Below are 15729 nucleotides of genomic sequence, written 5' to 3' on the forward strand. Positions count from 1 at the left end.
GCATGGATGAACCTTGAGGACATCGTGCTGAGTGAAATAAACCAGTCACAAAAGACAAATCCTGCATGATTCCGCTTGCATGAGGTACCTAAAGTAGTCAGATTCCTAGAATTTGAAGCCAGGGGCTCTAGGGAGGAGAAAATGCAGAGGTGCTGTTTAATGGGGATCAAGTTTCAGGTTTGCAAGATGAAAAAGCTCTGGAGAGCTGTTGCATGACACTGTGAATATACGTAACATTACTGAAGCACACACCCCAAAATGGTTAGTATGGAAGCTTTACATTGTGTTTTTTGCCACAATTGAAAAAAATTTTAAATAAATCATGACGGTTCCACAACAGTGTGAATGTACTTAATGCCACAGAACTGCACGCTTTAAAGGCTAAGGTGGTAACGTATTTTATGTCTATTTTACCACAATTTCTTAAAATGGAATTAAAGAAAGAACACAGAATAGATATCATGACTCCTTTTCTGGATCTTTCCTTTCCAGCTCAACCATCCAGTGGGGCAAACTTCCCAAGGCCGCGGATAGCGCTTCAGTGCGCTCTTCGTAAACCTCGCCATGTCCCACCCGCGTAGGCTGTCGCGGCTTAGGTGGCCCTCCCCGACGGATGGCATGGCTTGGGGTCTGATTCTTGGTGACTACTGGCCACGCGCTATAAACAGCCCAGACTTAGGACCCTAATGCTTGGTGCTCTCAGGCTGCACCAAAGGCTGCAAGCACTGGACGCTCGTCCAAGCGCCGGGTGCTTTCCCGACGGCTGCAGCTCTTCCTCCTTCTCGGCCACCAGCCGTCAGCTCCTGTCACTCCCAGCTTCCCTCCACCAGCCAGGTTCTCGATCCTGATGAGGTCAAGGTGCTATTTCACGCTGAACGTAACTCGCATTTCTCAGATGGTTATGAAAGTGGAACAGCTTTTCTATGTTGGTTTCCTAACACAACAAATCACCACAAACTTTCACAACTTAAAACAAGACAAATTGATGATCGCGCAGTCCTGGAGGTCAGAATTCCAACCTGGGTCTCGCTGGGCTAGGATTAGGGTGTCAGCAGGGCTTTGTTCCTCCCGGAGCCTCCAGGGGAGAATCTGTTCCTCACCTTTGCCAGCTTCTGGAGGCGCTGAGGTTCCTCAGCTCGTGACCCCTCCTCTGTCTTCGGCAGCTCTCAGTGGACGTGTCTCTGCCCTTTCCCAGGGTATCGTCTCCCCAGCCTCACTCTCTCCCCAGCCACCAAGGTTTTCTAAGGACTCATGAGAAGGCCTTGGCCCCTCCCGCATCTCCCAGGACCATCTCCCCGTCTCAGATCCCCACTTAGTCGCATCCACAAAGCCCCTTTGCTCAGGTACGGTCCCATCTTCACAGGTTCCAGGGACCAGGACACAGAACTGCCCACCACACTATTTCCTTTGTTGCCGTTTGATTTTCTCTTCCAAGAATTCTTTCCTCGCATTCCTCACCTAGTTTTCTATTGGGCATATTTGTCTTCCTGCTCGTCTGTAGAAGCTCTTTGAATATAATAGATATTACCGCTTTGTCAGCGTTATATTTAAGTCCTTATGAATTTTGTTGTATAGAAGGTGGAGCCATGTGTGCGAACTCCACTTACTAAACGATCGATCCATCAAATCCCACTTTGTCACGTGGGTTCTCTTTATATCAGCGTCTAATTTTATTTTATTTTATTTTATTTTAATTTTTTTATTTTTTTGCGGTACGCGGGCCTCTCACTGTTGTGGCCTCTCCCGTTGCGGAGCACGGGCTCCGGACGCGCAGGCTCAGCGGTCATGGCTCACGGGCCCAGCCGCTCCGCGGCACGTGGGATCTTCCCGGACCGGGGCACGAACCCGTATCCCCTGCATCGGCAGGCGGACTCTCAACCACTGCGCCACCAGGGAAGCCCCTCCGCGTCTAATTTTAGACTCTCTTCCGCTGAGGAGTCAATGTGAGTGCCTGTGAGCCCCATGAGCACACACAAGTGGGGTCTTGGCTCCTAACCAAGTTGAACACCGGCCCCTCCGAGGGAGCACTGCTGGGTTTGCTGGGCCGGGAGCCGGAAGGGCAGGACTCACTGCATCTCTCCTCCTGTGCTCTGCCCCTCCCTGGCTCCTCTTCTTCCTGCTCTGCATTCCGAGGGTTTGATGCCCCTGCTGTTCACTCCTTATCTCCCTGTTCACAGGAAGTTCTGCTCTCCCATCCCTCTCATCCCCCCTGTGAGTGGAGACTTACCTGCTTTTCTGTTCAAACATGACTCTCCTGCTGTTAGCAGCTGGGCAGCCAAACACCTGTGCCCTGACCTGCTTACCGCCACCCCACACAGCAAGGATGAGCCTGTGGGATCACACTCCCCCAACCCCTCCATGGGATGAGAGGTGGACACGCCCACCGCCCGCCCCTCCCCCACCCCTCCATGGGATGAGATATGCACACGTCCACCACCCCTCTCCTCCCCATGAGGTCCTCACCCTGACTCTGGCCGAGCTTCCCTTCATGACATCTTCCCCCTCCTCACCATGTGGTTGCCGGCAGCGTGGCCACTCCCGCGGGGCCCTGTCCCCTCTCCAGCCGCCCAGCTGCTCCCACCTGCGCCCCACCACCGAGGGCAGCGGCCAGGCTGCAGGGTCCCTCGTGCACTCTACACTCGTCAAGCCCCCCGCACCCTCTCATATCCCCACCTCGGGCGTCCACACCGAGGATTCCTGCAGCTGGGCAGGTCCCCAGCCAGGGCGAGGGGCGGGCTCCCTCCTCCAGGCGCCCCCATCTCTCCTCACAAGACCCCGGGGTCGACCCCCACTCCTCTCCCCGAGGGATGGGGAGGAGAAAAGCCACCTGCCCCCAGGACTCCCTGCAAGGCAGGCAGGTGTCTCTCCAGCCCCCGCCCCCCCCCCCCCCCCGGCCTGCAGCCTGCACCTCGGCCTTGGGAGAGAGGCGCCCTCCAGCCTGGTGCTCCAGGTGGGGCCTGGGAGCCCACTGCTCTGACTCAGGCCCCAGCTGGGTGGGGAGCCCCGCCCCACGCCCGGGCAGCCTCTCCTCCTTCCCTCTATCGGGTGACAGGTGCGGGAGGGAGACAGCCGTCCAGCGTCCTCCGTATCTGCTCGTCCGGGGCTGGCCTGGCTCTCTGTTCTGGACACTTCCCTCCTCTGTGTGGGTCGCGAGGCACTCTCGGGGCTCCCGGACCCCAGGTCTCTCCTGCGCTGGCTGCAGTGGGGTCCCCGCGCTGGTCCCCCTCCCTCGGAAGCCTGGGCGCCCAGGGTGGCGCTGGACGTCTGGTGCCCCGTGTGTGTGTGTCAGGTCGGGTCAGGGGGGCAGCCGGTGGCGCTTTTAAACATGTTCCGGGTCCTCCCCGCTCGGGTGTGGGCAGGACGCCCAGGTGGAGCTGGTGCAGCGACGGCACTGGCGGGTCGGTCAGCCAAGCCTCGCAGCTCCTGTCCTGCGGGTCCCGGCCCCCAGCGCCCCTGTGAGGATGCTGTGGGGACAGCCGGGTGAGGCGCTCAGGCCCCACCAGGAGCCACGTGAGGGAGCTTGGAGGCAGAGCCCCTGGTTCCAGCCAAGCCTTCAGAGGACACGGCCCTGGCCGACACTTTGGCCATGACCTCGGGAGACCCCGGGCCAGAACTGTCCCGTGAAGCCTCTCCCAGACCCCTGACCCACAGAAACTGTGAGATGATAAGTTTGTCATTTTAAGCCACTACGTTTGGGGTAACTTCTCACGCAACAGCAGATAACCAATCCTGGCACAAACAGACCCTGGAGACGTTGCAGTTCAGGTCCAGACAACCCTGATAAAGCAAATATTGCAAGAAAGTGAGTCACATGAATTTTTTTGGTTTCCAAGTGCATATAGAAGTTATGTTTACACTATACTGTAGTCTATTAAGTGTGCAATGGCATGACGTCTAAAAAAAATGTGTACAGACCTTCATTTTAAAATAATGCTGTTGGATGTACTGAGCCTGCGCTCTAGAGCCCACAAGCCACAACTACCGAGCCCACGTGCCGCAACTACTGAAGCCTGCGTGCCTAGAGCCCCATGCTCCGCAACAAGAGAAGCCACTGCAAGGAGAAGCCTGCGCACCGCAAGGAAAGAGTAGCCCCCGCTCGCCGCAACTAGAGAAAGCTCTCACGTAGCAATGAGACCCAACACAGCCAAAAATAAATTAATTAATTAAACTTAAAAAAATAATAAAATAAAACAATGCTGTTGGATGAATGGCACTGATGGCCTTGCTCAACACAGGCGTGCCACAAACCTTCAATTTGCAAAAACGCAGTGTCTGCGATGTGCAGTGAGGCGAGGGTGCCTGCACGGACAGGAAGTCCAGGGCCCTGTGCATGTCGGGCTGGGAGAGGAGGTGCAGCTGGAAGCAGCAGCCCCCAGTCTCGGGGCTTAACACACACGTGGGCTTCTTGCTCCCACTGAGGCCGGCTGCCGGCGTGCTCGGAGCCCAGGTCTCAACTGGTGGCGGGTCCCAGTCACCACGGGCCTTGGGCGGGGGGGCGTTGGAGGGCAGAGAACCAGGGCGACAGGTCACTCATGCATGTCACCTGCCTGGGGAGGGAAAGTACTGGAAACGCCGGGGGCGGCAGTGCTTCCTGCTGCACAGTCGGACTGGCTCTTGTCATTTCGTGGGTTGGGCTCATCTCCCTAGATCCACGCGAGCCTCCTTCGCTTCCCAGAGAACCTCCCTGGCGCCTGCTGAGGCACGGCCTGGGGCAAGGGCCCTTCCCTTGGAGCCAGGGCTTTCACGCTGTGTCTGCTTCTCCTGTCTGCTCCTTTCTCTCTTCCTGGAGCTCCTGTTACTCACGTCACCTCCCCTGAATCTCTACCCAAGAATTTCATCTTTTCCCTTGTGATCTTCAAGGCGCTACTTTGCGTCTCAGCACTGACCACCTGTTCTTTCAATTCTGCTGTTGAATCTCTCACTGGGACCTCATGTTTTAGCTGCAGAGCCATTTCGAGCCATCCTTTGATCTCCTGCAATGCTTTCTCTCTCTCTCTCCCTCTCTCTGTCTCTGTCTCTGGCTTTGATAATTAGCTCTGTGGCCAGCTTCTCCTGCAGCCGTTGTCTCATGGGGCAGGTGCTGGGGGTCCTGACGGGGCCTCCCTCTAGATACCAAGCCCCCCTGAGGGCTATTTTTGTGGCTGGTTCTGGGGGCCTGGGGGGCCCGTGGGAGTGGACGGCGCAGCAGCTCTACCCACAGGTGGAGGGGAGGGTGCAACAGCCCCCAGCGCCATGGGGACCTGGGAGGATGCAGGGAGGGCTGGGATGTGAGGTGTAGCGGCCACAGGGCCTCTTGGAGGTTTTCTCCCAGGTGCAGGTGCAGGGGCGGGGGCGGCCTAAGCGTGAAGAGGACGGCGTTCGGGAGCTCGGGGCGGGGAGGCTGTCTCTGCAGGACCCCCACGTGGCGCACCTCTGCCTGATGAGCGGTCTTTCCCACCTGAGCAGACACCTGCCCCCCACGGCCCCAACTCAGAGCCTGTTCCTGACCTTGTCTGAGCATCGCCAGCGCCGTCCTTGACACAGCTCTCACGCTCAGGCACCGCCCAGCTGCCACCCTGGCCTCATTGCTGGCCCTGAGCCTGGCCGGATGGCAGCAGGGTTCCGACGAGCCCTCCGTGGCCCCATGGCGGGCTTCCAGAACCTGCCGGGGCCAGGGAGGCCACAGACTGCTGCAGCCAGGTCCTTCCTCTCAGGCCTCAGTTTCCCTTTCGTATAGTGGTCTCCACGCCCCTGGCACCCAGATGCTGGCAGCTGGAGACCCTCGCAGGTCCCTGACGACCCAGCGCCTTGGAATATCTGGGTCTGGGGTCTGATGAGGGAGGGGCAAGTCGGGCTGGGTCCCAGGATAGCTGGAGCTGGGCCACCACGAGGCCAACACCAGCCCGGCCCGCAGGGGTTAATGGGCCCAGCCGCCCTGGGGACGAGTGTGGAATCTCCTCCCCGCTCCCCAGGGCCCATTTTCTTCCGAGACTCAGCAGGCAGAGCCGTCACCAAGCAGAGCCGGCTGGCGCAGTCCCTGGGGCTGAGCACTGAGGAAGCAGCGGGCAGCCCTGGGGTGGCGGGTACGAGAGGCCCCGATCCTGGCCTCGGAGTTGCTCCACGCCTGCAGTGGAGGCTGGGTCGTGACACGGCCCTCGGTCCAGGCCCGGCAGTGATGGGGCACTGCTCCCTGCTCTGACCACATGCAGATGAGGGGGTGGGAGAGGCTGATCCGATGCCAGCCTGAAGGAGCCAGTGTCGCCACGGGTGGGTGCACCGGTGCCGCTCCGCCCGTGCCGTGATGACCACTGTGCACTGGCCTCTCTTTACCCGGTGGGCAGACCGAGGCTCCCTGGCCTGGGTCCCCTGCCTGCGGAGAGAGTGCCCGCTGCCCAGGGCAGCTCCCAGCACAGTCTCCAGCACTTCTCCCAGCACAGCCTGGCCAGGCTCCCACCTGAGGCCTCGGACTCCGCCTGGACCCACCTCATCCCCAGGCCAGTGCCTCAGCGCGTGGCTGAAGCCCACCTCCCTCTCTCCCGATGGCTGCCCTGACCCCACCAGCATCCTCTCTCCACTGGACAGCATTGGGGTCATAGATGCAAATGAGGGGTACATGGAGACCCTGCTGGGCCCACTCAGCCTTCCCAGACCCCAGCTGGGAGCAAACCAAAGGTCCTGGCCAGGCTGTCCTCTCAGGGAGCCCCGGGCTCCCGAGGCCTACAGCCCTGAGCCTCGCGCTGCCCCAAAGCCCACTGCCCACCAGGCTGTGGGGAGGTCCAGACCCTACTGTGGTGACATGCGCCTCAAGGTCAGTGAAGAGGCCCCCTCAGCCCCTCCCGTCTGGTTTCCCCAGACCCGTCGACCAGGAAGGGGAAGAGGTGGGGCCGCTGGGAGGAGGCCCTCAGGTGCTCAGAGCAAGGAGGCTGCAGAGGGGCCCCGGGGACCCCTCACTGCTCCTGGACTTCACGTCCACTCCTAGCTGCCACAGCTTGACACTGCTGCATCACACAGGCAAACGGAGGAGCCTCAGTCTGGGGGCCCAGCTGTCCCTTGGCCACAGCTTCTTGCTCTGCCGGGGGAGTCACAGGAGGCCAGCACCAGCCTCGGGGAGACGCGGGGCAGCCTCGGGGATGGCACAGGGGCCCGCGAGCGTGCTTTCCTTTGTCTGAACTTCCTAATTAGGCGGCTGTCCCTCTGGGGGCCAACTGCCCACCTACCCACCCAGGAGAGGACAAGGTGCTGGCAGGGGTGGGACAGAGGTGCCTGACCCTTGCCGTAGGGGCCGGCCTCTGTGTAGCCAGCCTAAGAGAGGGCAGAGGCTGGCAGGGCGAGCGGCGCCCTGGGGGCTGAGGGGCTGCAATCCCACCCACCCTTCGTGGCCTCACCAAGAGCGGGGGAGGGCGCCGTGCTGCAAGTGGGAACGAGCCCCACCAGCCAGGGCCACACCAGCAGGCGAGGGCGGAGGGTGGGGCGCGCCCGTGCGGCCGGCAGTGTGAGCTGGGCCGCGGAGGCACGCGGACGGCCCTGCCCCACCCCTGCCGGGCACCGGGTCGCCCAGGCCAGGCCGGAGCCGGGCTTAGGATGCTGGCGGGCTGGGCGGGCGGCTGCACAGGAAGGGGCGCACGTGGGCGTGGCGTGCACGGCGGCCGGCGGCAGCCAGCCTCCCCCCGAGCAGGAAGCGTCCGGTGAGCCCTCCAGGCCCAGGCCAGACCCACCCCCTCGAGGTCACGGGGTCTTGCCCAGAATGTGGGGGACCGACTGGCATCGCCTGCGGCACACGTCCTGAGGAAGGGACTCAAGCGGCCCAGCCGCTGCTGCCTCTGCCACCTCTCTGCTCGCGCCACACCCGCCAGGCTCCGCTCGCCTCGGGACACCCCGCGCGCCCCCCCAGCCACACCAGCCGCTTACACTCTTCCCACCTTCTGCCTCTGGGCTGCCTCGGGACCACTTTCTTCTGACCTCTTTTTCACTAATTCTTTCTTCAGCAGCATCTCAAGGTGACTGTTGAGTTTTCAGTTTAGGGGATGACGCTTTGTCATCTCTAGAAATTCCACGCGTTTTTTTTTCAAATCCACTTGGTTATTTTCCAACTCCCATCCGGCCTGTTGGCATTGCTCAGCTGTCCTGTTTGAGCGCGGCCAGCAAACGCTTTTTTTTTTTTTTTTTTTTTTTTTTTTAGCATTTATTTGTTTGGCTGCGCCAGGTCTCGGTTGGGGCACACGGGATCTTCGTTGCTGTGTGCGGGATCTTTAGTTGCAGCATGAGGGACCTAGTTCTCAGACCAGGGATCGAACCCGGGCCCCCTGCATTGGGAGCGTGGAGTCTTAGCCACTGGACACCAGGGTAGCCCCAGCAGACACATTTCAGACTCTGGGTCCGAGCACCCGATGGGCACCTGCAGCCTGGCAGCGCTCTGCCGGCTGCTGCTCCTGGTGCTGGGGTTCCCGTCGTGCTGGGCGTTCTGCCGGCTGCTGCTCCTGGTGCTGGGGTTCCCGTCGTGCTGGGTCTGGACTGTGGTCTGTTCACTGACTTCGGAAAATCACGAGGCGTAGACAGTTCCAGGACAAAGGGCATTGGCGTTTGTTTCCCCCAGGCACCTGGGGGCCCAAGTTAGGTAAACATGGCTTAAAAGGAAACCGGAAGCTCAGGATCTTTCTGGCTGAGCTCCACACGTGCACGAGGCTGGCGTAAACCGTGACCTGGTTAGCGACCACCTGGTCTTCTCGGTGACCTGTGCACAAACTTACAGGTGCCAGGGCCTTGAACGGCCACCCCGAGGCCGCCACGCTGAGTCCCAATGTGCCCGACCCGCGGGAGCCAAGAGGCACTCACGGCGCAGCGTCTCACACTCTCAAGTTTTGACCTAATTCCTTGAAACCTTGAGAGCTCTTCATTGCTAAGCGACTTGACACAATTTACAAAGCTCTGCTCACCTGTTTTCAGTACGGAGCGGATGCAAAGCGCCTCCCTCGCCTCATTTCCAGGAAAGCTTGTGTCAACCACACGGATGCGAACGTGTTCCCCGCCCACAGGGGCCCTAGGGCAGCAGGACACTCCCACTGCTCACACACAGCCCACACCCGCGCCCCCGCGCCTGGCTCTGCGCCGTGGACGCCCCCCGCCTGCCCAGACTCTAAGTAACAAAGGAACAGTACCCGAAGAACAAGGGAGGACAAAACATTTAAGTTATTAAATCAAATATACAGTGATTCATTTAATATGTACATATTTACAAAAATGCACTTTCACGAGGAGGGGCGGCCGGGGCCAGCAGGTGGGCAGCGGCCTGGTGCCCACGGCAGACGTTGACAGTTGCGAGGGGAGAGTCTGTGTGAAGGCACTTGTCACAAGCTTCAATACTGCCACCGTCCCGGGGAGAACAGAGCAGTCAGGAAGGGCACTTCTGAAAGCACAGTTGAGAGATCTCTGGAGCGAGCGCTCTGGGCAGGAGCGAGTGAGGACGGCAGACTGGGGCGGATGGGCTGGCGAGCTGGCGAGGGTCTGCCCACGGGCCTCAGGCCACGCCGACCGCCACGGGCCCCACCAATGACCTCAAGCCCCACTGCAACCGCAGGTGCCACCAACAGCCATGGGCCACGCCGAACATCACAGGTCCCACTGAGAGCCACGGGTCCCGCTGTCAGCCTCGGGTGGTCCCACCGACAGCCGTGGGTCCCACTGGCTCTTTGGCCTGGAGCCACTGAGAACCCCAAGTGAGGAATAAAGGAAGATTCTGTAAACAGTGCACCACCTCTGGGAACAAACGCTCAACGATTCGGTGAGAACACAGACATCCTTGCTTTTTCCTGCCACACGGCGAGTGCGACACACAGAAACGTTACAAAAATAGCAACTACCCGAGAATACTGCGTTGTTTTCCGCCTGACAGTTACCCAATAATTTATACAAGCTTAAAGAAACATAGAAAATAAACATCTGTTTCTCGTTTTTGGTGTTTTTTTTTTACACAAAATAAAGGAACTATGCACACGGCCTCGGCCTCCTGTGGTCCGGCGGGTGGCGTGGCACCCGGCGAGGGGGGGTCACGGCCCAGCTGGCGGCCGCAGCCCTACTCCCGGACGGCACGGCACGTGGCGCCGAGGCTCCCAACGGCGCGGTTGTCCACCTTAGGGCCTGAGGCCCAGTGGGCCGGCCTCCCAGGCGAGCAGCCGGGGTCTTTGGTGAACTTGCGCGAGAGGAACTTCTCGGCCTCCGGAACGTCGTCCTCGCCACGGCCGGGCTCCTCGTCCTCCCTGCTGCCCGCCGGCCCGGGCAGCACCTCACCCACCCTGCGCGGGGCTGGCGTGAAGTTCTTGCAGGGGAACAGCACGTCCTTGGGGCCGCCCGGCCGCTCGATGGGGTTGCGGATGGGGTTGAGCGGGGCCCACTGGTTGTTGGCGCCCTCCTCCCGCGGCAGCCGGCTCCTCTCTCGCTCTTTCCTGCGCTTGCGGGTCCACCACACGCAGATAGCCACGCACACCAGACACAGCATGCTGAACACGCCGCACAGCACCGACACCAGCAGACCTGGGGCGGGGACGCCGCGAGGGGACCGTCGGGCGAGGGTCCTCTGGCTCCCGGTGGTGGGGAGGGTCCCAGGATCGGGGCTGGGGAGGGGGTGCGTGGGGGGCTGGGGGTCCTTCGCTGGCAGGTGCAGAGCAGTTGCAGCGTTTTGTGGATTGGATGGCACGGCCCCCCGGCAGGGCCAGGACAATTCGCAGGCCCTCCCCTCCAAGCCCCACGTGCCTGAAAGATTCCCACGGCCCGGGGGCCGAGAGGCGGCCCCCTTCCTCCTTCTCACCCGTGGAGGAGCTGCCCACGACGACCGTCTCCACCTTGACCTCGGTGACAGCCAGCAGCAGCGAGCTGTTCCCCTGTCGGGTGATGGCCGCCACGATGGCTCGAGCTGCACTCTGGATCAGACTGCTGTCCGGCAGGTCGCGGCGTGCCGGGCTGAAGGACTGAGGCAGAGGACAGAGCTGAGGGGCAGCACGCCCGCGTCCGGAGGCCTGGGACCCCCCCCCCCAGTGGGACAGCGTGCCTGGCCCCGTGTGCAGCCCCAGGGCACACTGAGGTTCCCGTCCAGGCCAGCGGCTCTCGATCAGCGGCAAGGAGGGATGCGGGTGGCTGTGGTCCCACGAGCAGGGCCGTCCTGGAGCAGAGTGAGGGGCTTGGGAACCTGCGGCCCCAAGGCTTCCTGGAGGGAGGCTCATCGAAGGGCGGGGGGTCGCCCCACGCTGGGCAGTTCACGGGGAGGTGGGTGAGGCTTGGTCTGCACTTTCCTGGTCTGGATCCCCTGCACCTGGGGCTAGGACGGCTGTCCCTGCGGATAGGCTCCCAGCCCCAGCCAGCCACGCCTAGAGTCCAGAGGATGCCACAAACCCAGCACTGGCCCCCGATGCCGGGGCTCCCCCGAACCCTGCCGGCACCGTGCGGCCCTGCTGCCCCAACACCGGTACCCAGCCAGCACCCCGAGAAGCTGCCCTGCCCCTACCCCCTTGTCTCTCCCCGCACGCCCCCAGCCACAGCCTCCCCAGACCCCACGGTGCCCATTTACATTGGGTAGCCACCTGGGCCCCCAAGCAGGGCCCCAAGGACACCCACTCAGCCGAGGGCCCGGGCAGGTGGCCAGGCCCTGACCACACATCCCAAGGCGGCCTGATACCACAGGCACCCCTGCTGCCATAGACACCAGGGAACACAGCACAGGTGAAGTAGGGAGCCGGGTGCAGCCGAGGCGACAGAAAAATGAGGCTTCCACCCACAATCCCGCCCGCCCCGTCCAGTCGGGCAGGCCCTGGCCTTAGCGCCGCACCCAGGCCACAACTGACCCCCGTGGTCTCGAGTCAGGGTCCCACCTGAGGGCTCCCCATCCGGAGGCCCCGGGCTCAGGAGCTTCCTCACACTCCCTACCCTGCTCTCAAGGGATCCTCCAGCTATACCCCGTCGCTGTCCACCCTGGCCCCTGGCCACTCTCCTTCCCTCTCTGGGTGCTGCCTCTGTACCCCGACTCCTGCTGTCACCCGGTGCCTCCCCTGCCCAGAGTCCCAGCTGTGCGCGCTGGCCCCGCAGAGCTGCACATGCGCCCTGCCTGGCCCCTCCTCCTCCCCTCGCCGGGCTGACAGTGCCTCTCCTGCAGGCCCGCCCCAGCTCCGCCGGCCTCCAGCAAGGGCACGGGGAGTGGCCACAGCCCTACGCCGCGCAACTGTGCCGGACCGGACTCCCGGGTCTGTGGTCACCCCGTGTCCCCAAGTACCTGGGAGCCAGCCTGGCCTGGGCCCTCTGCCCCAGTCCCCGCCAGGCACACGTGCAGAGGAGGGCCCTGGAGAGGGGAGCGCTGAACAAGGGTGCCCACCCCGCCTGCCAGTACCCACCATAGCCACCTCCACCGCGCTGGCCTCTGAGGACGGCCGGTCACAGAGCAGCACGAGCAGGCGGTCCCGGGCCACCGCCCGCGTGGCTGGTAGAGCGCGGATCCCTGAGCAGACGGCGCCCACGGTGGTGCCCTAAGCAAAGACGGGCTGCACGTGAGCACGGCCCAGGGACCAAGAACCTGAGGGTGTTCGCCCCCAGCTGGCACCTCGGACAGGTGGTGGGACACGCCTTACAGGCTGTCTGAGGGAGCAGAGCAGGGATGCGGGGGGAGTGGGGGGGGGGTACTGGCTCCCACAGCGGTCCTGTGCCCCCTCACCCACGACAGACCACCACCATGGTCAGGGCTGTGTGGGGTCTCACCCGGTGCTCAGGCCACAAAGACGTAAGGACAGGGATGCGGCCTGAGTGAGAAGTGCCCGCGGAGCTGTGGGCTGCCCCCGCCTCCCTGGAAGGCCACCTTCAGCCCAGGTCCCTGGACAACTGGAGGAACAGGCACCTCGGCCCAGGCTGGCCACTCCTGGCCACTCCCCTGGGACCAACACTTCACCTCATCTGAGCGCACTCGGCCAGGCTCCCCAGCCTCCCTGACCCCACAGGCGCCAGGCCGCCAGCAGGGGTCTCGGGCCATCTCAGTGGCCACTGAAGGAAGGATGCGGCACCGGGGCTCTGCAGACCTTCGCGGTGCGCGGCGCCGCTCACCTGGGGCACCTGGTCGCGGTTGAAGTGCAGGGTGAGGCGGGCGCAGTTATTGTCCAGGTGGCCGGAGCGCGGCCGGCAAGGGGTGCTGGGCAGCAAGGGCTCCTCCGCGCCACACTCCCCCCAGGCCATGCAGGGTGGCTGCAGGCACTGGCCCGGGGCCTTCTCCTGGCACCGCTGCCCAGGTGGGCACTGGGTGCTCAGGGCGTCAGGCCGGCCAGCCAGCAGGCAGGGCTTCCGGCCGCACCACACCTGGGCACACGCAGATGGGACCCGCAAACACACCAGCACCACGCGGGGGAGGGGGAAAGACACGGTTGGGTCAGTGAGTCCCAGGGCAGGGCGGGGTGGGGCGGGGCGGGGCGGGGTGGGGCGGGGCGGGGTGGGGGCCCACCCGGGGGACCCCCAGCGCTCCCAGGTTGAACGTGGCACCAGAAGGACCCCACCAGAGCAGGGCAGGGCAGGACAGTGCAGGCCCAGGTCTTCTGGAGCCCGGCTCACCCGTCCCCCTCTCCCAGCACCCTCACAGGGTGAGCAACAGGGTCACGGATGAATGATGGGGACCCCAGGGCACTGGACGCCCAGCAGGGCCAGCTGGAGAGGCTCTGGGGCAGGAGCTCCCTGTACCTTGCTGCAAGACCGGCGGCCGTCCAGGCAGCGACAGCTGTTACAGTCCTCCACCCAGGAGCCCCCATGAGGGAAGGGCACTCCCTGGGACCAGCAGGACCTCCCGAACACAGTCACTGCGGGGAGGAGAGGTGGGGGCAGCCGTGACGGCCGGGTCTCGCCCTGCCCCCCCAGGCACGGCCCTCGCCCATGACGTGCCCCCACCTACCCTCCTGGCACCGCGGGCCGGCCCGGCCAGGAGGGCAACTACAGCGGTAGCCGTTGACCTCGTCCACACACGTGGCCCCGTAGGCGCAGGGTGAGGACTGGCACTCGTCAACGTCTGCGGGGAAAGCGGCGGCTCATCGGGCAGCAAGTGGGAGGAGCAGCCCCCGGCCAGCTGGGGCCTCGGGTTGCCCTGGGGGGCCCTCTGGGCTGGGCCTGGCACCGTCACTGTCACCAGCCCGAGGCTTAAGCACCACCCCCATCTGCCTCTGGGACGGGTGGAGGGGGGCGGCCTCTGGGTACTGAGACCTCAACCCAAGCTAGGGTCTGCCCCTTGCCGGGTGGCAGGGAACAGACAAAGGAAACTACGGCTGAGGGTGAGGCGGGAGCAGCTCCGAAGGCTGGGGTCCCACAGCACTGCCCGCCCGGTGCCCCCCGGTCCCTCACTGATGCGGCAGTCAGGGCCTGCGAAGCCCGGCGCACACTCGCAGCGGAACCAGTTGACGCCGTCCACGCAGACACCGCCGTTGTAGCTGCAGGGGAGAGGGCGGGTGTCAGGGGGCCCGGGACAGGCTGAGCTCCCCGGCCAGCCCACCTCAGGGGCTGCCACTCACCAAGGCAGGGGATTGCAGTCGTTGGTATCTGTGTTTGCAGAAAAAAGAGAACAGTAGGCACGGCATCCACCCGCCTGGCACCCATCCGTGCCGAGCCTGGGACACCCCAGGCATGCAGGGCGGGAGGATACCGAGCTCCCCAGCCAGCCCACCGTGACCAGGCTGGAGGCTGGGGGGCCAGGGCCGCTCTGGGAGGAGAGCCTGTCCTGGAGGGGACTGGCCTAGGAGGGTGGGGTGCGCGAGCAGGACGCCCAGGCCACAGGGCGAGTGGCTGGCGGGAGACGGACAGAGGGCAGAACACGGGAGGGGGCTGGGCTGCGGGGCTCGGGGGGTGTTGGAGGTGGCACAGCAGATCTTGGGGTTCAACTGGACTTTGGTGGCCAAGTGCAAGGGGCAGGTCTGTGAGGCAGGTTCGAGGGGGAGCAGGACCCGGAAGCTGTGGGAGAGAGGAGTGGGTCCCACCCACGCCCAAGGGCTCACTGTGTGTGCAGGTACGGCCCTCCCAGCCGTCCCGGCAGATGCAGGAGAAGGAGTCCCCGCTGCCCACACAGGTGCCCCCATTCACGCAGGGGTTGGGCAGGCAGCTGCTGTTCTTGGCTGCAAGGGCGGAGGAGGAGAGGAAGGAGGCGGGGGGGCTTTCACCTGGGCTGGGCAGACCGGGCGCTCCGCCCCACGCCTCCAACCCAGACAGCAAGGGGCAGGCGGGGCCAGCGTGCCCTCGGGGCGCCTCACCGACCGTGCAGGTGCTGCCCTTCCAGCCTGGCGGGCAGGCGCAGCGGAAGGTATCGCCGCTGTCGTAGCACGTGCCACCGTTGCTGCAGGTGTAGGCGTCACACTGGAACTCACCTGCGGGCACACGGCCGCTCAGGGGGTGCCCGGAGCAGTGGGTGGCATCCCAGTGGGCAGCCCCCAGCGCAGCAGGGGCTCACGGGCACTCACGCGAGTGGCAGGTCTTGCCCTTCCAACCATCGTCACACGCGCAGTAGAAGTCGTTGACCAGGTCGTAGCAACGGCCGCGGCTGTGGCAGGGATCAGGAAGGCAGTCGTTGGGATCTGGGGGTGAGGACGCCGGTCAGCAGGGGGTCACCGGCGCTCAGGGAGGGCTGCCTGGGGGAGGAGGCGCCGGAGCTGGGCCAGGGAGAGACAGAGGGCGTGGGGAGGGCAAGCGTGTGCCCCTCCGCCACACACACACACACACACACACACACACACACACACACACACACACACACAC

At 63.6% G+C, this 15729-nt stretch overlaps 1 protein-coding gene across 3 annotated transcripts in view; it reads right to left on the minus strand.

The window, feature by feature from the left end:
- Positions 1 to 9152: 9152 nt before the first annotated feature.
- Positions 9153 to 15729, minus strand: part of JAG2 (jagged canonical Notch ligand 2) — a 15341-nt gene continuing 8764 nt past the window's right edge. For 2 of the 3 annotated variants that reach the window (XM_029239109.1, XM_029239108.1), the window contains 10 exons: positions 15435 to 15548; positions 14976 to 15341; positions 14496 to 14523; positions 14329 to 14414; positions 13886 to 13999; positions 13678 to 13793; positions 13054 to 13302; positions 12354 to 12485; positions 10781 to 10940; positions 9153 to 10506 (listed from right to left, as the gene is read on the minus strand). In XM_029239109.1, the coding sequence (XP_029094942.1) occupies positions 10049 to 10506; positions 10781 to 10940; positions 12354 to 12485; positions 13054 to 13302; positions 13678 to 13793; positions 13886 to 13999; positions 14329 to 14414; positions 14496 to 14523; positions 14976 to 15341; positions 15435 to 15548 (1823 nt within the window). In that variant the 3' untranslated portion in view covers positions 9153 to 10048. The remainder of the gene's footprint in view (positions 10507 to 10780; positions 10941 to 12353; positions 12486 to 13053; positions 13303 to 13677; positions 13794 to 13885; positions 14000 to 14328; positions 14415 to 14495; positions 14524 to 14975; positions 15342 to 15434; positions 15549 to 15729) is intronic. The other variant, XM_029239110.1, reaches the window with a different exon arrangement.

This window comes from Monodon monoceros, unplaced genomic scaffold (assembly GCF_005190385.1).
Source record: "Monodon monoceros isolate NGI ecotype Baffin Bay Population unplaced genomic scaffold, NGI_Narwhal_1 Super_Scaffold_21, whole genome shotgun sequence".
Taxonomy (NCBI): domain Eukaryota; kingdom Metazoa; phylum Chordata; class Mammalia; order Artiodactyla; family Monodontidae; genus Monodon; species Monodon monoceros.